The sequence below is a fragment of the Macaca nemestrina genome, chromosome 4 (genome assembly GCF_043159975.1).
Source record: "Macaca nemestrina isolate mMacNem1 chromosome 4, mMacNem.hap1, whole genome shotgun sequence".
Lineage (NCBI taxonomy): Eukaryota > Metazoa > Chordata > Mammalia > Primates > Cercopithecidae > Macaca > Macaca nemestrina.
Window position 1 is genome coordinate 176464482 of NC_092128.1, and position 15237 is coordinate 176479718.

Here is a 15237-nt window from a genome sequence, read left to right on the forward strand (position 1 = left end):
TATATATATATATATATATAAAATGTATTTATTTTGAGACAGAGTCTTGCTCTGTTGCTCAGGCTGGAGTGCAGTGGCATGATCTCAGCTAACTGCAACCTCTGCTTCCAGGGTTCAAGTAATCCTCCCACAGCATCCCAAGTAGCTGGGATTACAGGCATGGGCCACCATACCTGGCTAATTTTTGTATTTTTAGTAGAGACAGGGTTTCACCATGTTAGCCAGGCTGGTCTCAAACTCGTGAGATCCACTGCCTCGGCCCTCCAAAGTGCTGGGATTACAGGTGTGAGCCACTGCAATTGGCCTATGGGCTCTTTTTTTACACATTGGCATAGCCAAAGACCAAACCCTTTCCAAGACACGTATACACATGCATACATGCATACACACACACACACACACACACACGAGGAAATCGTGCTTTTGAAGGTGATCAAACCCAGAGAATACAAGATTTACAAGAGGTTCAAGCACACACTTTCTAAACCCAAAAAGTAGCAATAATCAAATCAAAATACATGTTTGGAAAAAAGATTCAAATATGTTTTTTAAAAGCAAAAACAGTCACAATAAACAAAGCAAAGAATGTATCTGAAAGAGTATTCATATATATGGTTGCAAAGAAAGAGAGTTAGAATAAGAAGTATTTTTCACTTTTAGAATATGTGACATTAGATTCTTTGGGTTATATGGAACTGATGTCCCTCATGAAAAATTGCCAAGGAATTGGGGGTGTGTAGGGAGCTCCAGGTGATTCTTTGAGGTGAAATCGTGCATGATTTTGGGTCCAGCGAAGGTATATAGTGGGAGGAGGCTCCCACAGAAGGTGGAGTTGACACAGGCTGGAAAGCATGGCTGCAAGGGAGGTTGGGAATTTGAATTTTCTGGAAGCAGTGAATCCTCACAAGACTGAAAATCCTCCCAGTACAGCAAGAGCATTCAAAAGATGCTGGACACTCAGAAATCAAGATAAATGGCCCCTACCCTTACCTCATAGATGTGTTATGAGGGTTGGCAGGAGGTCAATAAATGGTACCTCTTCTTATTAGAGGATATGGGCATAGCTCCCTGTTTGCCCACAGCCTTGTAGTGACTCATCAGATGCCCCATGGGCCTCCTCCTGGCTGTGGCTTACAGACGGGGTCCCCAGTCGCCACTCATGAACAGGGGTGAGCTACAAGGAAAGCTTCATCTGTGTTTACAGCTGCTCCCCATTGCTCTCATGATCGCCTGAGCTTCGCCCCCTGTCAGATCAGCAGAGGCGCTAGCTTCTCTGATCTATTGTGAACTGCACATGAGTGGGATCTAGGTTGCACACGCCTCATAAGAATCTAGTGCCTGATGATCTGTCACTGTCTCCCATCACCCCCAGAAGGGATTGCCTAGTTCCAGGAAAACAAGCTCAGGGATCCCACTGATTCTACATTATGGTGAGTTTTATAATTATTTCATTATATCTTATAAGGTAATAATTATAGAAATAAAGTGCACAACAAATGGAATGTGCTTGAATCATCCCAAAACCATTCCCCTCTGCCCCCCTGCCTGGTCCTTGGAAAAATTGTCTTCCATGAAACTTGTCCCTGGTGCCAAGAAGGTTGCTGACCACTGCCTTCCAGCAGCTGCTACCTAGCCTGAGCCCTTGGTAATAAACTGCTCCTACTCATGCCCAAGCTGCCAGGTTTTTCCTGGAAGTCTGCAGGATCCCAGAGTGCAAAATTATTATTATAATTAATATTAATAATGTTAATATTAATATTAATAATATTATTATTATCTTGCTCTATCACCCAGGCTAAAGTACAGTGGCGTGACCATAGATCACTGCAGCTTCAAACTCTTTGGCTCAAGCAATCTTCCCGTATCAGCCTCCTGAGCAGCTGGGATTACAGGCATAGTCCACCATTCCCAGCTGATTTTTATTTTTAAAAAGTTTTTGTAGAGACAAGGTCTTGCTATGTTGCCCAGTCTGGTCTCCAACTCCTGGGCTCAAGGGATTCTTCCTGTCTCAGCCTCTCAAAGCACTGGGATTACAGGAGTGAGCCACTGTACCCGGTCGAAGAGCACATTTAAACACACAGAAAAAATGATAGGCTCTTAATCCTTCCAGGAAATGGGGAATGGTTTGAGTTTTTCTGAATTACAAAACCCAAGACGATTCATTACACAAGTCCTGTCCTGAGAACTCATGAAAAAAAATCCCAGGCCTGGGCCTTCCAGTTGTTACCGGCAGCTTCCCAGGTCCTGGGCTGTGGCCCTGGGTTGTGGGTGCTTTTCGTATGTACCAAGATCAGGAATATTAAAGCTTCATATACTTAAAGTGTAGGAGTCTCCTGTTTTTCAAAGAGTTAAAAAGGAACTGGAAGATTTTCTTTTCTCTGCCTGTTGTCTCTTCTCCCTGACAAATTTCAGGATATCAGCCGGGCGCAGTGGCTCACGCCTGTAATTCCAGCACTTTGGGAGGCTGAGGCAGGTGGATCACATGAGGCTAGGGGTTCAAGACCAGTTTGGCCAACATGGTGAAACCCCATCTCTACTAAAAATACAAAAATTAGGCAGGCGTGGTGGTGCGCGCCTGTAATCCCAGCTACTCGGGAAGCTGAGACACGAGAATTGCTTGAATCTGGGAGACGGAGGTTGTAGTGAGCCGAGATCATGCCAGTGCACTCTAGCTTGGGTGACAGAGCAAGACTCTGGTTAAAAACAACAACAACAACAACAACAAAAATCAGGATATCATTCATTCCCTGTTTCCAGGAGGAGTGAAATGTAGAATGCTGTATGTATAATAGTAACTGTTGTGAGAGTTCCAGACAGGAGGCAAAAGACTAGAAAAGACTGGGTATTACTCGAATGATATTTTGTGATGGCCCCACTGGGGAAGCAGAAATGCAACAAGTGTAGGCTGGTGAAAGGAGGGGGCTGAGGCCCATGACAAACAGTGAGAAAACCCATCCCATCACCGGAGACCTAAGGGAATTCGTCCTTTCGCTAACATGCCAATTCCTCTGACCTTGATCCTGGAATTTCTTGGAACAAGGGGCACCAAGTCACATATCAAGGCCCCACTTGGCAATGATCAAGGCCTACTTTGAGCTCAGAGCTCTTACAGCTCTGTTGAATACAGGAAAGACACTCATCTACCCACTCACAGGTGTCAGCGGCCCTGCCTTTGGCTGTGTCAATCCCCACAAAACGACAAACAGGGGAAGATGTAGTCAGAGAAGGCGATAGAGTTCTCAGGAAGTGGAGTCCAGAAGTTGTAGAATTTGGACTGTGGGTATGGCAGGAGTGGGGGGCGGGGGAGGCGTTACAGATGAAGGCAGGGAGAGGCGCAAACAGGGGGGGTGAACAGCAGAGGAAGAGGCAGACAAGTAGGGCACATGTGACCTTCACAAAGTAAAACTTCAAAGACTCACTGACGGAATAGCTGGGTCTTGGGGAGCTGTGGAGCGCTTGATTGGGCAGAGCTGAGCCTCATTGCAAGAAAACGGAACAGCATGATGAGAAGTTTGCTGTGAAATGCGGGGCACTAGACAGGCCTCGCTAGGAGCCCACACTGCCACTCATCGGCTATGTGATTTGGGGCATGATCAGCCCGGTTTTGATCCAACAAGCAAAAGCATCATGTGATGTGTGTGTATGTGTTTGTGTGTGTGTGTGTGTTGTTATATTATAGAGATTTGACCTCACATAAACATGACAGATGTGTGCACAGTCCAGGACAGGCAATTTCCCCCTGTCCAGTGCTGGAGCCTGAAGTCCTCAGGGCAGAAGGCCGGGAAGAGAAGGTAGACAAGAGGTGGAGGAAGCAGGGACAAGCTGAAATCTAAGGTTCGTCTGCTACTCTCCTCAGTTGCTCTCTATCTCCACACCTCCAACTTACACGACCACACGAGATCCACCAGGAGCTGGAGGAGCCTGGAGCCTGTCTGTATCCCTGCCATCTAGGACGTCAGCAGAGAAGCCACAGGTCATGAGCTGCAAAGATGCATGCCTTGTACCCTGCCCCAGCCTCCCAAGGGTAAAGGAATATGGCTGCACCTTTCCTTCCATCTTTCAAGTCTTGCACATTGCTAGGGTTTGAAGGTGTCCCCAAATTCCACGTGCTGGAAATTTAATTCCCAATATGGCAGTATGGAGGAATGAGGCCTTTCAGAGGTGATTGGTTATGGTGATCCTGCCCTCATGGATGGGTGGACTCATTCATGGACTAATGGGTTCATGGACCAATGAGTTATCATGGGAGTGGGACTGGGGGCTTTATAAAAGAGGGGATGGGCGTGGTGGCTCACTCCTGTAATCCCAACACTTTGGGAGGCCGAGGCAGGTGGATCACTTGAGGTCAGTAGTTCAAGACCAGGGCAACATGGTGAAACACCATCTCTACTAAAAATACAAAAATTAGCCTGGTGTGGTGGCAGGCACCTGTAATCCCAGCTACTTGGGAGGCTGAGGCAGGAGAATTGCTTGAACCTGGGAGGCAGAGGTTGCAGTGAGCCAAGCTCGCACCATTGCACTCCAGCCTGGGCAACAGAGTGATACTCCATCTCAAAAGAAAAAAAAAGAGAAAGACCGATCTGAGTACCTTAGCACCCTCAGCCCCCTTGCCATGTGATGCCCTGCCCACCTTAGGACTCTGCAGAGAATCTCCATCAGCAAGAAGGCCCTCACCAGATGCAGTACCTCAGCCTCCCAAACTGTAAGAAATAAATGCCTTTTCTTTATCAATGACCCAGCTTCAGATACTCAGTTATAAGCAACAGAAAATGGACTAAGACACACACAAACATCCTTCCCTGCCCATGTTACCTCAGAACTTTTCAGGAAGGGGAATTCTAGGAAATGCAGTTACAGTTTAGCAGACCTACCGCAGTGCAAACCCACCACAGGCCAAGTCACTGAACTCTGCTCGTGTCCCCATGGGACAGCCATTGCTTGCCTAACTGGGAGGTCTGGGTGTTACAATACCTAGAGAAGCACCACTGGCTGGCAAAAAATGTTGGCTTCTTTCTGCCATCCCCCGCCCACTCTCCTGAGGGAGGCAAGAGGAGCCCCTCTAGGCTATTAGAAATGCTTCAGAAAGGTCAACTGATTAGAAGGTAAGGAATTAATGGAAAGGGATGGTGCAGATGCAGGGTTTGTAGGGCTGAAGTGTATATAATATATGGAGCCCCGTTTATAAACAAATACACAACTTACTATAAAATTAGGCACCAAAGTATTGCTTCCCCCCACCCCCGCCCGGAGATGGAGCCTTACTCTGCCACCCAGGCTGGAGCACAGTGGCGCTATCTCAGCTCACTGCAACCTCCACCTCCCCAGTTCAAGCAATTCTCATGCCTCAGCCTCCCAAGTAGCTGGGATTACAGGCACCTGCCACTATGCCTGGCTAATTTTTGTATTTTTAGTAGAGATGGGGTTTTACCATGTTGGCCAGGCTGGTCTTGAACTCCTGACCTCAGGTGATCCACCCGCCTCGGCCTCCCAAAGTGCTGGAATTACCGATGTGAGCCACCACATCTGGCCAAAAGTATTTCTTTAGAATGAGAAAACAAGTTACATTTTTTTTTTTTTTTTTTTTTGAGACAGAGTCTTGCTCTGTGGCTCAGGCTAGAGTGCAGTGGCATGATCTCAGCTCACTGTAACCTCCACCTCCCTCCTGTCTCAGCTTCCCAAGTAGCTGGGATTACAGGCACATGCCACCACACCTGGCTATTTTTTGTATTTTTAGTAGAGACAGGTTTCACCATGTTGGCCAGGCTGGTCTTGAACTCCCAACCTCAGGTGATCCACTTGGCTCAGCCTCTGAAAGCGTTGGGATTACAGGCATGAGCCACCGCACCCAGCCATCAAAGACGTAACCTTGAAGCAAACTGCAGAAGCCTTTTTCCTTAGCCTTAAAATGGGCTCCACGTCCCTCCCTTCTTCACAGTATCAACTCCCTTCACATTTATCTAACTGTATGCTCGTGTCTAGTTATGTGCCTTCTTAGAGGTTCCAGACGCTAATCTTGAGACAGACAGACCAAGCCTGGAGATCCTGCTGCAAAATTCCAGATATGACTTCAAAGCGTCTAATTAAGAATCCAGCCATTGTTGAGATGATGCCAGCCCACGCTTCCAGTAGACTAGGACCCAAGACAGCCACTGGAACAAGACAAACAGACATTGTACTTAGCATAATCCTTGCTTGACTTCCACATCGTTTTCCCTTTATAAACCCTTGTCTTTCCCACTCCCCATACCCCAGAATTCAAGGTGATTGCTTTGGGGATACGAATCCAACCACTTCCCCTTGCTAGCTTGGGAAATAAAGTCACTTTCCACCACATCTCGCTCTTGTTAATTAGACTCTGCAAGCAGCCAGCGACTGAACCAGCATTCGGTTACATCCCCTGAGGCAGATGACACTTCCGAGATCCCATAACCGATTTCTTCTTAGTATGTTGGCATCTTTCCCCCAGTCGTTTTCTTTTAATTTTATTTATTTGTTTAAAAATGGAATCCTTCTTGCAATCATGTCATTTTCAGTGCTTTTTTTTTTTTTTTTTTTTGAGACGGAGTCTCGGTCTGTCACCCAGGCTGGGGTGCAGTGGCGCCCTCTCCGCTCACTGCAACCTCCACCTCCCGGGTTCAAGCGATTCTCCTGCCTCAGCCCTCCGAGTAGCTGGGATTACAGGCGACTGCCACCACGCCCGGCTAATTTTTGTATTTTTAGTAGAGACGGGTTTCAGTCATGTTGGCCAGGCTGGTCTCCAACTCCTGGCCTCATGGGATCCGCCGGCCTCGGCCTCCTAAAGTGCTGGGATTACAGGCTCAGTGAGCCACCACGCCTGGCATCAGTGCATCATTTTTTAAGTGATTCCAAATTATTGCCCGGTTTTTTCATGTAACATATAAATATATCTCTATATCTGGAAATATCCAATGCATAATTCAATTGTCTGCTAGGTATTTCATCACATATTTTTACGAGCGTGGCCAATTTCAAAAGAGTTCACAAGGAGGAAATACAAGAATGTGGGAAGAGCAAAATAAGAGCTCTATGTTGCAAAACCCATTTTTGCTAACATGTCCAGTGGGCTCCCGGGACGACTTATTTTTAAATTCTTGGTCTCCCCGCACCGCGTCCCTCCTTTGCTGCGCTAGCTTTTGACGCATCTTGGAAGAACAGGGCAGATTTAAAACCCTCTCCCAACAGGCGTCAGACTGGAGATGGTGCAGCCTCGGGCTGGGGAGCGGGCCTGCGGCTGCCCAGCTGCTAAAGGACTTCCTCCTCGTGCACCGCGGCCGGCTCCTGGGCAAACCCCATGCCGTTTCGAAATGCTGGAAGTTTCTGTCTCTCTCTCCCCCTCCTCGGAGCCCATTCGCCCCCAGAGCCCCACCCCCTCCTTCACTGGGCCCTTTCTAACTCCTTCCCCTTAAAACCCTTTTCAAAAGGGGGTTGACGGGGGGCGGAGGTTGCAGTGAGCCGAGATCGCGCCACAGCACTCCAGCCTGGTGACTCTGTCTCAAAAAAAAAAATGGGGGGGGGGAGCGGGGGGGAGTTGAAAGCCTAATATGTATTTTGGGGGCTATTAAAGCAAACATTTCGACTAAAGGGGCGAATCCTCGAATTGTGCGATCAAGCACCCAAGAGGAGAGTGAGGTGGGGTCAAGAGGGGTGGGGGCTCCAGGGAACGCCCGGGGGCCTGGGCCGAGGTCTTGCGGGGCCCTTCTGGAAGGATCGCGGCCCCCGAAGGTGGGCGTCCCGCGGGGCTCCAGTCTCCAGGACGTTCCGGGAGGCTCCGCGCTCCAGTAGGACGGCTGCGTGGGGTCCCAGCGCTGCCGCCGCAGAGGCCCCCCGGGCCGCGGTTCCCGGAGCGGGAAAGTCCCGCGTGGGGGCGGGACGGGGCGGGGGCGGGGCGGGGCGCTGGCGGCCGAGCAGGGTCCCCTCCGCCTGGACGCCCCGCCGCCGCTCGGGAAGAGGCGGGCCCTGCGCGCCCTGCGCTCGCCATGGCGGTCCCGGCGGCGACGTGAGCGGCTCCGCGGACCCCAAGCGGGGCCCCAGCCGCGACCTGAGCCGCCGCCGAGCGCCCGGGGCCATGCGACCGACGCGGCTGTGGCCGCTGCTGCTCGGAGTCTTCGCCGCCGCCGCCGCCGCGCCCCCGTCAGGTCAGCCGGGCCTGGGCCTTCGCGGCGGGACGCGGGCGCAGCCGCAGCATGTGGGGGCTGGGGGACTCCCGGATCGGGGGATGGGGGAAATCTGCGGGGTGCTCAGATTGGGTGGGAATCTGTGGGGTGCTCCGGGTGGGTGGGATCTGCGGGGTGCTCAGATCGGGTGGGAAACTGCGGGGTGCCCAGGGCTAGAGAGGCCCGCGGGGAGCCCGCAGCGGGGCTGGGGTGGGCGGCCAGGAGTTCCGGACAGGAGCTGGGCAGGAGCTGGAAGACGGTAGGGCACCCCTCCTGGCGTCCTGGCCGCCGGGACACCCCTCTCCGGGAGGGGACACTCGCTGCCCCTCCGTGAAGCCAGCACCCTCGGCTGTGCCACCTCCGCCACCGGCGGCGAGCCGGGAAAGCCAGCGTAGCCACAGTCTCCGAATTTCTTGGAATGAACAGCAGCAGCACATTGAATCCGGGGCTTGGGCAGAGGCTGCCTCTGCTGGCCACGGGTTCTGCAGCCTGGCCAGACCGCGCTTAGTCCCCACCTGGAGTGCCTCCCGAAGGCCTGGCTGGAAGCTAGACTGAGTCCCTTTGTAGAAGCAGCGGTGGAGCAGGGCCCAGGTCTTGGACAGGTGACGCAGACACAATTCCGACTTTGGCCTAGGGCATATTTGACACTGGGTGTGAAATCCAGACAGTTCCAGCGGTCACAGAGATGGGGCAGCAGCATTCAGGCAGGGCTCAGAACTGTCCGGGTCCCTTCAGTGTTGGGGCGGAAGAAGAAAAGTGTCAACTGAGCCAGGCATTCATTCATTCATTTATTTAATTAATTAGTTATTGTTTGAGACAGGGTGTGGCTCTGTCGTCCAGGCTGCAGTGCATTGGCAGCATCTCAGCTACTGCAGCCTCCGCCTCCCGTGCTCAAGCGATCCTCCCACCTCAGCCTCCCGAGGTGGTGGGATTATTGGCCACGTCCGGCCAATTTTTGTATTTTTTGTAGAGAGGAGGTCTCGCTACGTTGCCCAGGCTGGTCTTGAACTTCTGGACTCCAGCAATCTGCCGCCTCGGCATCTGAAAGCACTGGGATTACAGGTTTGAGGCACCGTGCCCAGCTAAGCCAGGCTTTTAAAACCGGTTGTGTATCCACCCAGAGAGCTTCTTACCTGGCAGCCTCCTTAACCTCTGACACCAACTAACCACGCTTATAAGCCAAACATAAAAACCAAAAGGCGGCCGGGCATGGTGGCTCCCGCCTGTAATCCCAGCACTTTGGGCGGCTGAGGCAGGATCATGAGGTCAGGAGTTCGAGACCAGCTTGAGCAACATGGTGAACCCCCCCCCCCGCCCGCTACTAAAAATACTTAGCTGGGCATCGTAGCGCCTCCCTGTAATCCCAGCTACTCAGGAGGCTGAGGCAGGAGAATCGCTCAAACCCGAGAGGCAGAGGTTGCAGTTAGCCAAGATCTCGCCACCACACTCCCGCCAGGGCGACAGAGCAAGACTGTGTCTCAGAAAAAGAAAAAAAAAAGAAAAAGGGCGAAAGACCTTAATGACAAATGTGTGGTTAGAATATTCTTGTGTATGTATCTGCATTTGTTTTGCTGGGTTCTTTCCCGTGGGGAGAGTGATATCATAGGTTGGACAGCCCTTAGTCTTGAGAACTTAGAAGATTCTTCCCATTCGATAACGTTGTGTTGGGGGTTTGTTTCTTCTACTGGCATTCCTTGCAAAGGTCCGTAAGTTCCTTATCGCCTTGATCTGGGGTGCCTTGCATTCGAGGAAATTATTAACTGCTTTTCCATGGCAGTCAGATAGATGGGTTCAAATCCTGACTCCACTTCCACTCAGCTTCAAGTCTAGAGCAATCTGTGTGTGCCCCCTCCCTAGGCCTCCTAATGAGAGTTGATGATTGCCCTAGTGTGAGATGAGCAGGCAAGTGACTTCATACCAGAGAGGAGTGACTAGTGGTGATCTGTGGACTGTTTGTGACTTACCTGTAATGAGTCCAGAGGTTGAACGATACATTTAGAAACTTTATAGTTTGACATTGCCACAACATCCAGGTGCCTGTCCATCTTGCTAACGATTAACTTTTATTGTATTCTACAAAAGTTTTGGTCTGTGTGAGATATTGCCAAAAAAAAAAAAAAAAAAAAAAAAAAAAAAAAAAAAAAGCCGGGCTCGGTGGCTCACACCTGTAATCCCAGCACTGGGAGGACGAGGCGGGTGGGTCACCTGAAGTCAGGAGTTCAAGACCAGGCTGATCAACATGATGAAACCCCATCTCTACTGAAAATACAAACATTAGTGGGGTGTGCTGGTACACACCTATGTCCTAGCTACTTGGGAGGCTGAGGCAGGAGAATCACTTAAACTCAAGAGGCAGAGGTGCAGTAAGCTGAGATCACGCCACTGCACTCCAGCCTGCGCAACAAAAGCAAGACTGCATCTCAAAAACCCAAAAACAAACAAAAGAAAACTGGCTCTGTCATTCCTTTGAAAAGTGGTAGCAGCTGGGCATAGTGGGTCACACCTGTAATCCCACTGTGTCCAGAATTGGTAGGTTCTTGGGCTCCCTGACTTCAAGAATGAAGTCGCAGACCCTTGCAGCAAGTGTTACAGTTCTTAAAGACGGTGTCTGGAGTTTGTTCCTTTTCATGTTCGCACATGTTTGGAGTTTCTTCCTTCTGGTGGGTTCGTGGTCTCACTGACTTTAAGAGTGAAGCTATAGACCTTCCTGGTGAGCGTTACAGCTCTTAAGGTGGCACATCCGGAGTTGTTCATTCCTCCCACTGGGTTCGTGGTCTTGCTGCCCTCAGAAATGAAGCTGCAGACCTTCAGGGTGAGTGTTATAGCTCATAAAAGCGGCATGAACCCAACGAGTAAACGATAGCAAGATTTATTGCAAAAAACAAAAGAATAAACCTTCCATACTGTGGAGCAGAACCCAAGCAAGTTGCTGCTGCAGACTCGGACAGTCTTGCTTTTATTCCCTTATCTGGCCCCACCCACATCCTGCTTATTGGTCCATTTTACAGAGTGCTGATTGGTACGTTTTACAGAGCGCTCATTGGTTCGTTTTGACAGGGGGCTGATTGGTGTGTTTACAATCCCTGAGCTAGACACAGAGTGCTGATTGGTGCATTTACAATCCTCTAGCTAGACTTAAAAGTTGTCCAAGTCCTGACCAGATTAACTAGACACAGAGCACTGATTGGTGTGTTTACAAACCTTGAGCTAGACACAGGATGCTGATTGGTGTGTTTACAAACCTTGAGCTAGACAGAGTGCTGATTGGTGTATTTATAATCCTTTAGCTGGACATAAGGGTTCTCCAAGTCCCCACTAGATTAGCTGCAGAGGACTGATTGGTGTATTTACAAACCTTGAGCTAGACACAGGGTGCTGATTGGTGTGTTTACAATCCTTGAGCTAGACACAGAGTGGTGACTGGTGTGTTTACAATCCTTTAGACAGTGCTAGACATAAAAGTTCTCCAAGTCCCCACTAGATTAGCTAGATACAGAGCACTGATTGGTGCATTTACAAACCTTGAGCTAGACAGAGTGCTGATTGGTGTATTTACAATCCCTTTAGCTAGACATAAAGGTTCTCCAAGTCCGCAGTAGACCCAGGAGCGCAGCTGGCTTCACCTAGTGGATCCCGCACCAGGGCCACCGGCGGAGCTGCCTGCCAGTCCTGTGCCGTGCACCCCCACTCCTCAGCCCTTGAGCGGTTGATGGGACGGGGCGCCACAGAGCAGGTACAGCGCTCTTCCGGGAGGCTCGGCCGGGCAGGAGCCCGCGGCGTCGGGGAGGCCCGGGCATGGCTGGCTGTAGGTCCCGAGCCCTGCCTCGCGCGGGGCGAGGCAGCTGAGGCCCGACGAGATTTTCAGCGCAGCGCCAACGGGCTGGCACTGCTGGGGGACTTGGCGCACCCTCCACAGCTGCTGGCCCGGGTGCTAAGCCCCTCACTGCCCAGGGCCGGCAGCGCCAGCGGCTGCTCCAAGTGCGACCCGGCGAGCTCACGCCTACCCGGAACTCGCGCTGGCCCGGGAGCGCCTTGCGCCCCTCGGTTCCGGCCCGTGCCTCTCCCTCCACACCTCCCGGCAAGCAGAGGGAGCCCTCTCCCGCCTCGGCCAGCCCAGAGGGGAGCTCCCACAGTGCAGCAGTGGGCTGAAGGGCTCCTCAAGCGCGGCCAGAGTAGGCGCTGAGGCCGAGGAGGCGCTGAGAGCAAGCGAGGGTCGCCAGCACCTTTGGGAGGCAGAGGTCAGTGGATCACCTGAGGTCAGAAATTCCAGATGAGACCAGCCTGACCAACATGTTGACAACCCCGTCTTTACGGAAACTACAAAAATTACCCGGGCATGGTAGTCGGCGCCTGTAATTCCAGCTACTTGGGAGGCTGAGGCAGGAGAGTCGCTTGAACCTGGGAGACAGAGGTTGCAGTGACCCGAGATCAGGCAACTGCACTCTAGCCTGGGCGGCAGAGCGAGACTCTGTCTCAAAAAAGAGAAAAAAGAAAAGAAAAGTAGTGGTGCTTTAAACTAATCTCTATTTTGCAACTATTTGAGCATTTTCATATTAAACAGCTTAAAAACAAACCTAATGGATATTTTCAAGAGAAACCCTTTTTTAGTGAAAAGACAAAGTGAAAATATTCACAATGATTATATGGCAAATGGGTGGTAGAAAGGTTTTCACACTTTCCCATAACTTACCAGTGTAATTTTGAAATTGCTTTTATGGTCAGAGAAAAAAAAAATGTTGGAAACTTTTTTTTTTTTTTTTTTTGAGATAGTATCTTCATCGCTCAGGCTGCAGTGCAGTGGCATGATCACAGCTCACTGCAGCCTCAACCTCTCGGGCTCGAGCCTTCCTCCCACCTCAGCCTTCTGAGTAGCTGGGACTACAGGTGCACGCCATCATACCTGGCTAATTTTTGTATTTTTTGTAGAGATGGGGTTTCACCGTGTTTCCCAGGCGGGTCTTGAACTCCTAGGGTCAAGAGATCCACCTGCCTCAGCCTCCCAAAGTGCTAGGATTGTAGATGTGAAGCCCCAGCCTGGCACTGGAAGCAAATTTTTTAAAGGGAGACATAGTATCTATCCCTTAGAGTTGTATAAGGGTAGAATATATAAAATATGGGACCTGAGGCAATTTGTAGCAATGCCCTGTTAAGTAGTGGCCATTTGCTGTAGGTAGAAAAATGTAACCAACAGCACAAGTGCAGTAAGTCAACTGACTGTTCAGCTAGTTACCTGAGTGTTGAGGAATTAAGGCTTCTATTTGTAATTGTAGCAACTGCTGCAGACTTTTTCAGGGGATTGGGTATGTACTGTACCACAGAATTTTTTATCATTATTTGCTGACTTGAACAGCCAAAGCTTCTCATATGCTTAGAGGCCACCGAGAAAGACAGTGTAAGTCCCTAGCAACTTAAAAACCATTGCATATGAATGTCCACTGGGTACGATCCCGAGTGTTCGTAATCTCAGCAAGTGAAAATATCATGTAGTTGGAATGCTTTTGCCACCTTTATAAATGATCATGATAGTAACATTTATTGGTCAGACGAGATGCCAAGTGCTTTATATACATTACCCCTCTTAATTTTCTCAGCCATTCTTTGAAACTAGGTTATATCTCCATTTTACTCCCTAGAAAGGCAAACCGTTCTTGATAGGAAGAGCCAAATAATCTAGGTCAATAACTTGATGTCCAGTTTTTGTTGCTGTTGTTGTTTTTGGGACGGAGTCTCGCTTTGTCGCCCAGGCTGGAATGCAGTGGCACGATCTTGGCTCACTGCAACCTCTGCCTCCCAGGTTCAAGCGATTCTCCTGCCTCAACCTCCCAAGTAGCTGGGACTATAGGCACCTGCCACCATGCCTTGCTAATTTTTATATTTTTAGTAGGGACGGGGTTTCACCATTTTGGCCAAGCTGGTCTCGAACTTCTGACCTCAAGTGATCACCCTGGCCTCGGCCTCCCAAAGTGTTGGGATTACAGGCGTGAGCTACCATGCCTGGCCTAGTATTTCTTGAAGAGAACAATTTCCTGGTTATGGCTGAGGAATCAGAAAATGCTTTTTTACTTCTCATCTGTAAGGTGATGGAGGTGGGATCAATGATGTTCACCTAATTGATTTTCATCATAATGTACCCCCCATAGAAAGATCCTAAAGGGTCAGTCCTTAATTGTCAAGATTAAATGATTAATGTTAATTATATTTTATTTTATTGTCTGTGTGTGGTTTATGTTAATCAAACTATGCTGTTAAGACCCAGGATATCCTCCTATTTTTTTGTTTGTTTTTTGATATGGAGTTTTGCTCTTGTTGCCTAGGCTGGAGTGCAGTGGCATGGTCTCGGCTCACTGCAACCTCCGCCTCCCAGGTTCAAGCGATTCTCCTACCTCAGTCTCCCAAGTCACCGTGATTACAGTTGTGCGCCACCACACCCAGCTAATTTTTGTATTTTTAGTGGAGTCGGGTTTCACCACGTTGGTCAGGCTGGTCTCGAACTCCTGACCTCGAGTGATCCACCTGCCTCAACCTCCCAAAATGCTGGGATTACAGGCATGAGCTACCGCACCCAGCCCCTCCTATTCTTAAATATGCATAATGTCTGAAATGCCTGGATCTTAGATAGATAGATCAAAGGTGGTGGGATGGGTCAAGAAGGCAGAGTTTGTTCATTCACCTCTTTACTCGTTGTTAAATGGTCCTACTGTTTAGCCCTGAGTGTATAAAAATGATTAAGACAGTCAATGTAGAGAATAGTCTACTTAGAGACATTGCCAGAATGTCTGTATTATCATACATACTATAATAGATACACATGTACTGTATGCCATGATTTTTCAAAAGTACTAGAATAGAAATATTTTTAAATGTTATAGGACACTATTTGTCAGGAAGAGTTGAGGAAAGTCCAATAGAGGAAGAACAAACTGAGCTGGGTTTTGAAACATGGAGTTTCAGATTAAAGAAAAGAGGAAAAGGCCAGGCGTGGTGGCTCATACCTGTAATCCCAGTACTTTGGGAGGCCGAGGCAGGTGGATCACAAGGTCAGGAGTTCGAGACCAGCCTGGCC

General features: G+C 49.7%; 1 protein-coding gene across 1 annotated transcript in view; it reads left to right on the forward strand.

Annotated features, from left to right (window-relative positions):
- Positions 1-7954: 7954 nt before the first annotated feature.
- Positions 7955-15237, forward strand: part of LOC105472941 (interferon gamma receptor 2) — a 36464-nt gene continuing 29181 nt past the window's right edge. The window contains exon 1 of the mRNA XM_071095643.1: positions 7955-8156. Within this exon, the coding sequence (XP_070951744.1) occupies positions 8087-8156 (70 nt within the window). The 5' untranslated portion in view covers positions 7955-8086. The remainder of the gene's footprint in view (positions 8157-15237) is intronic.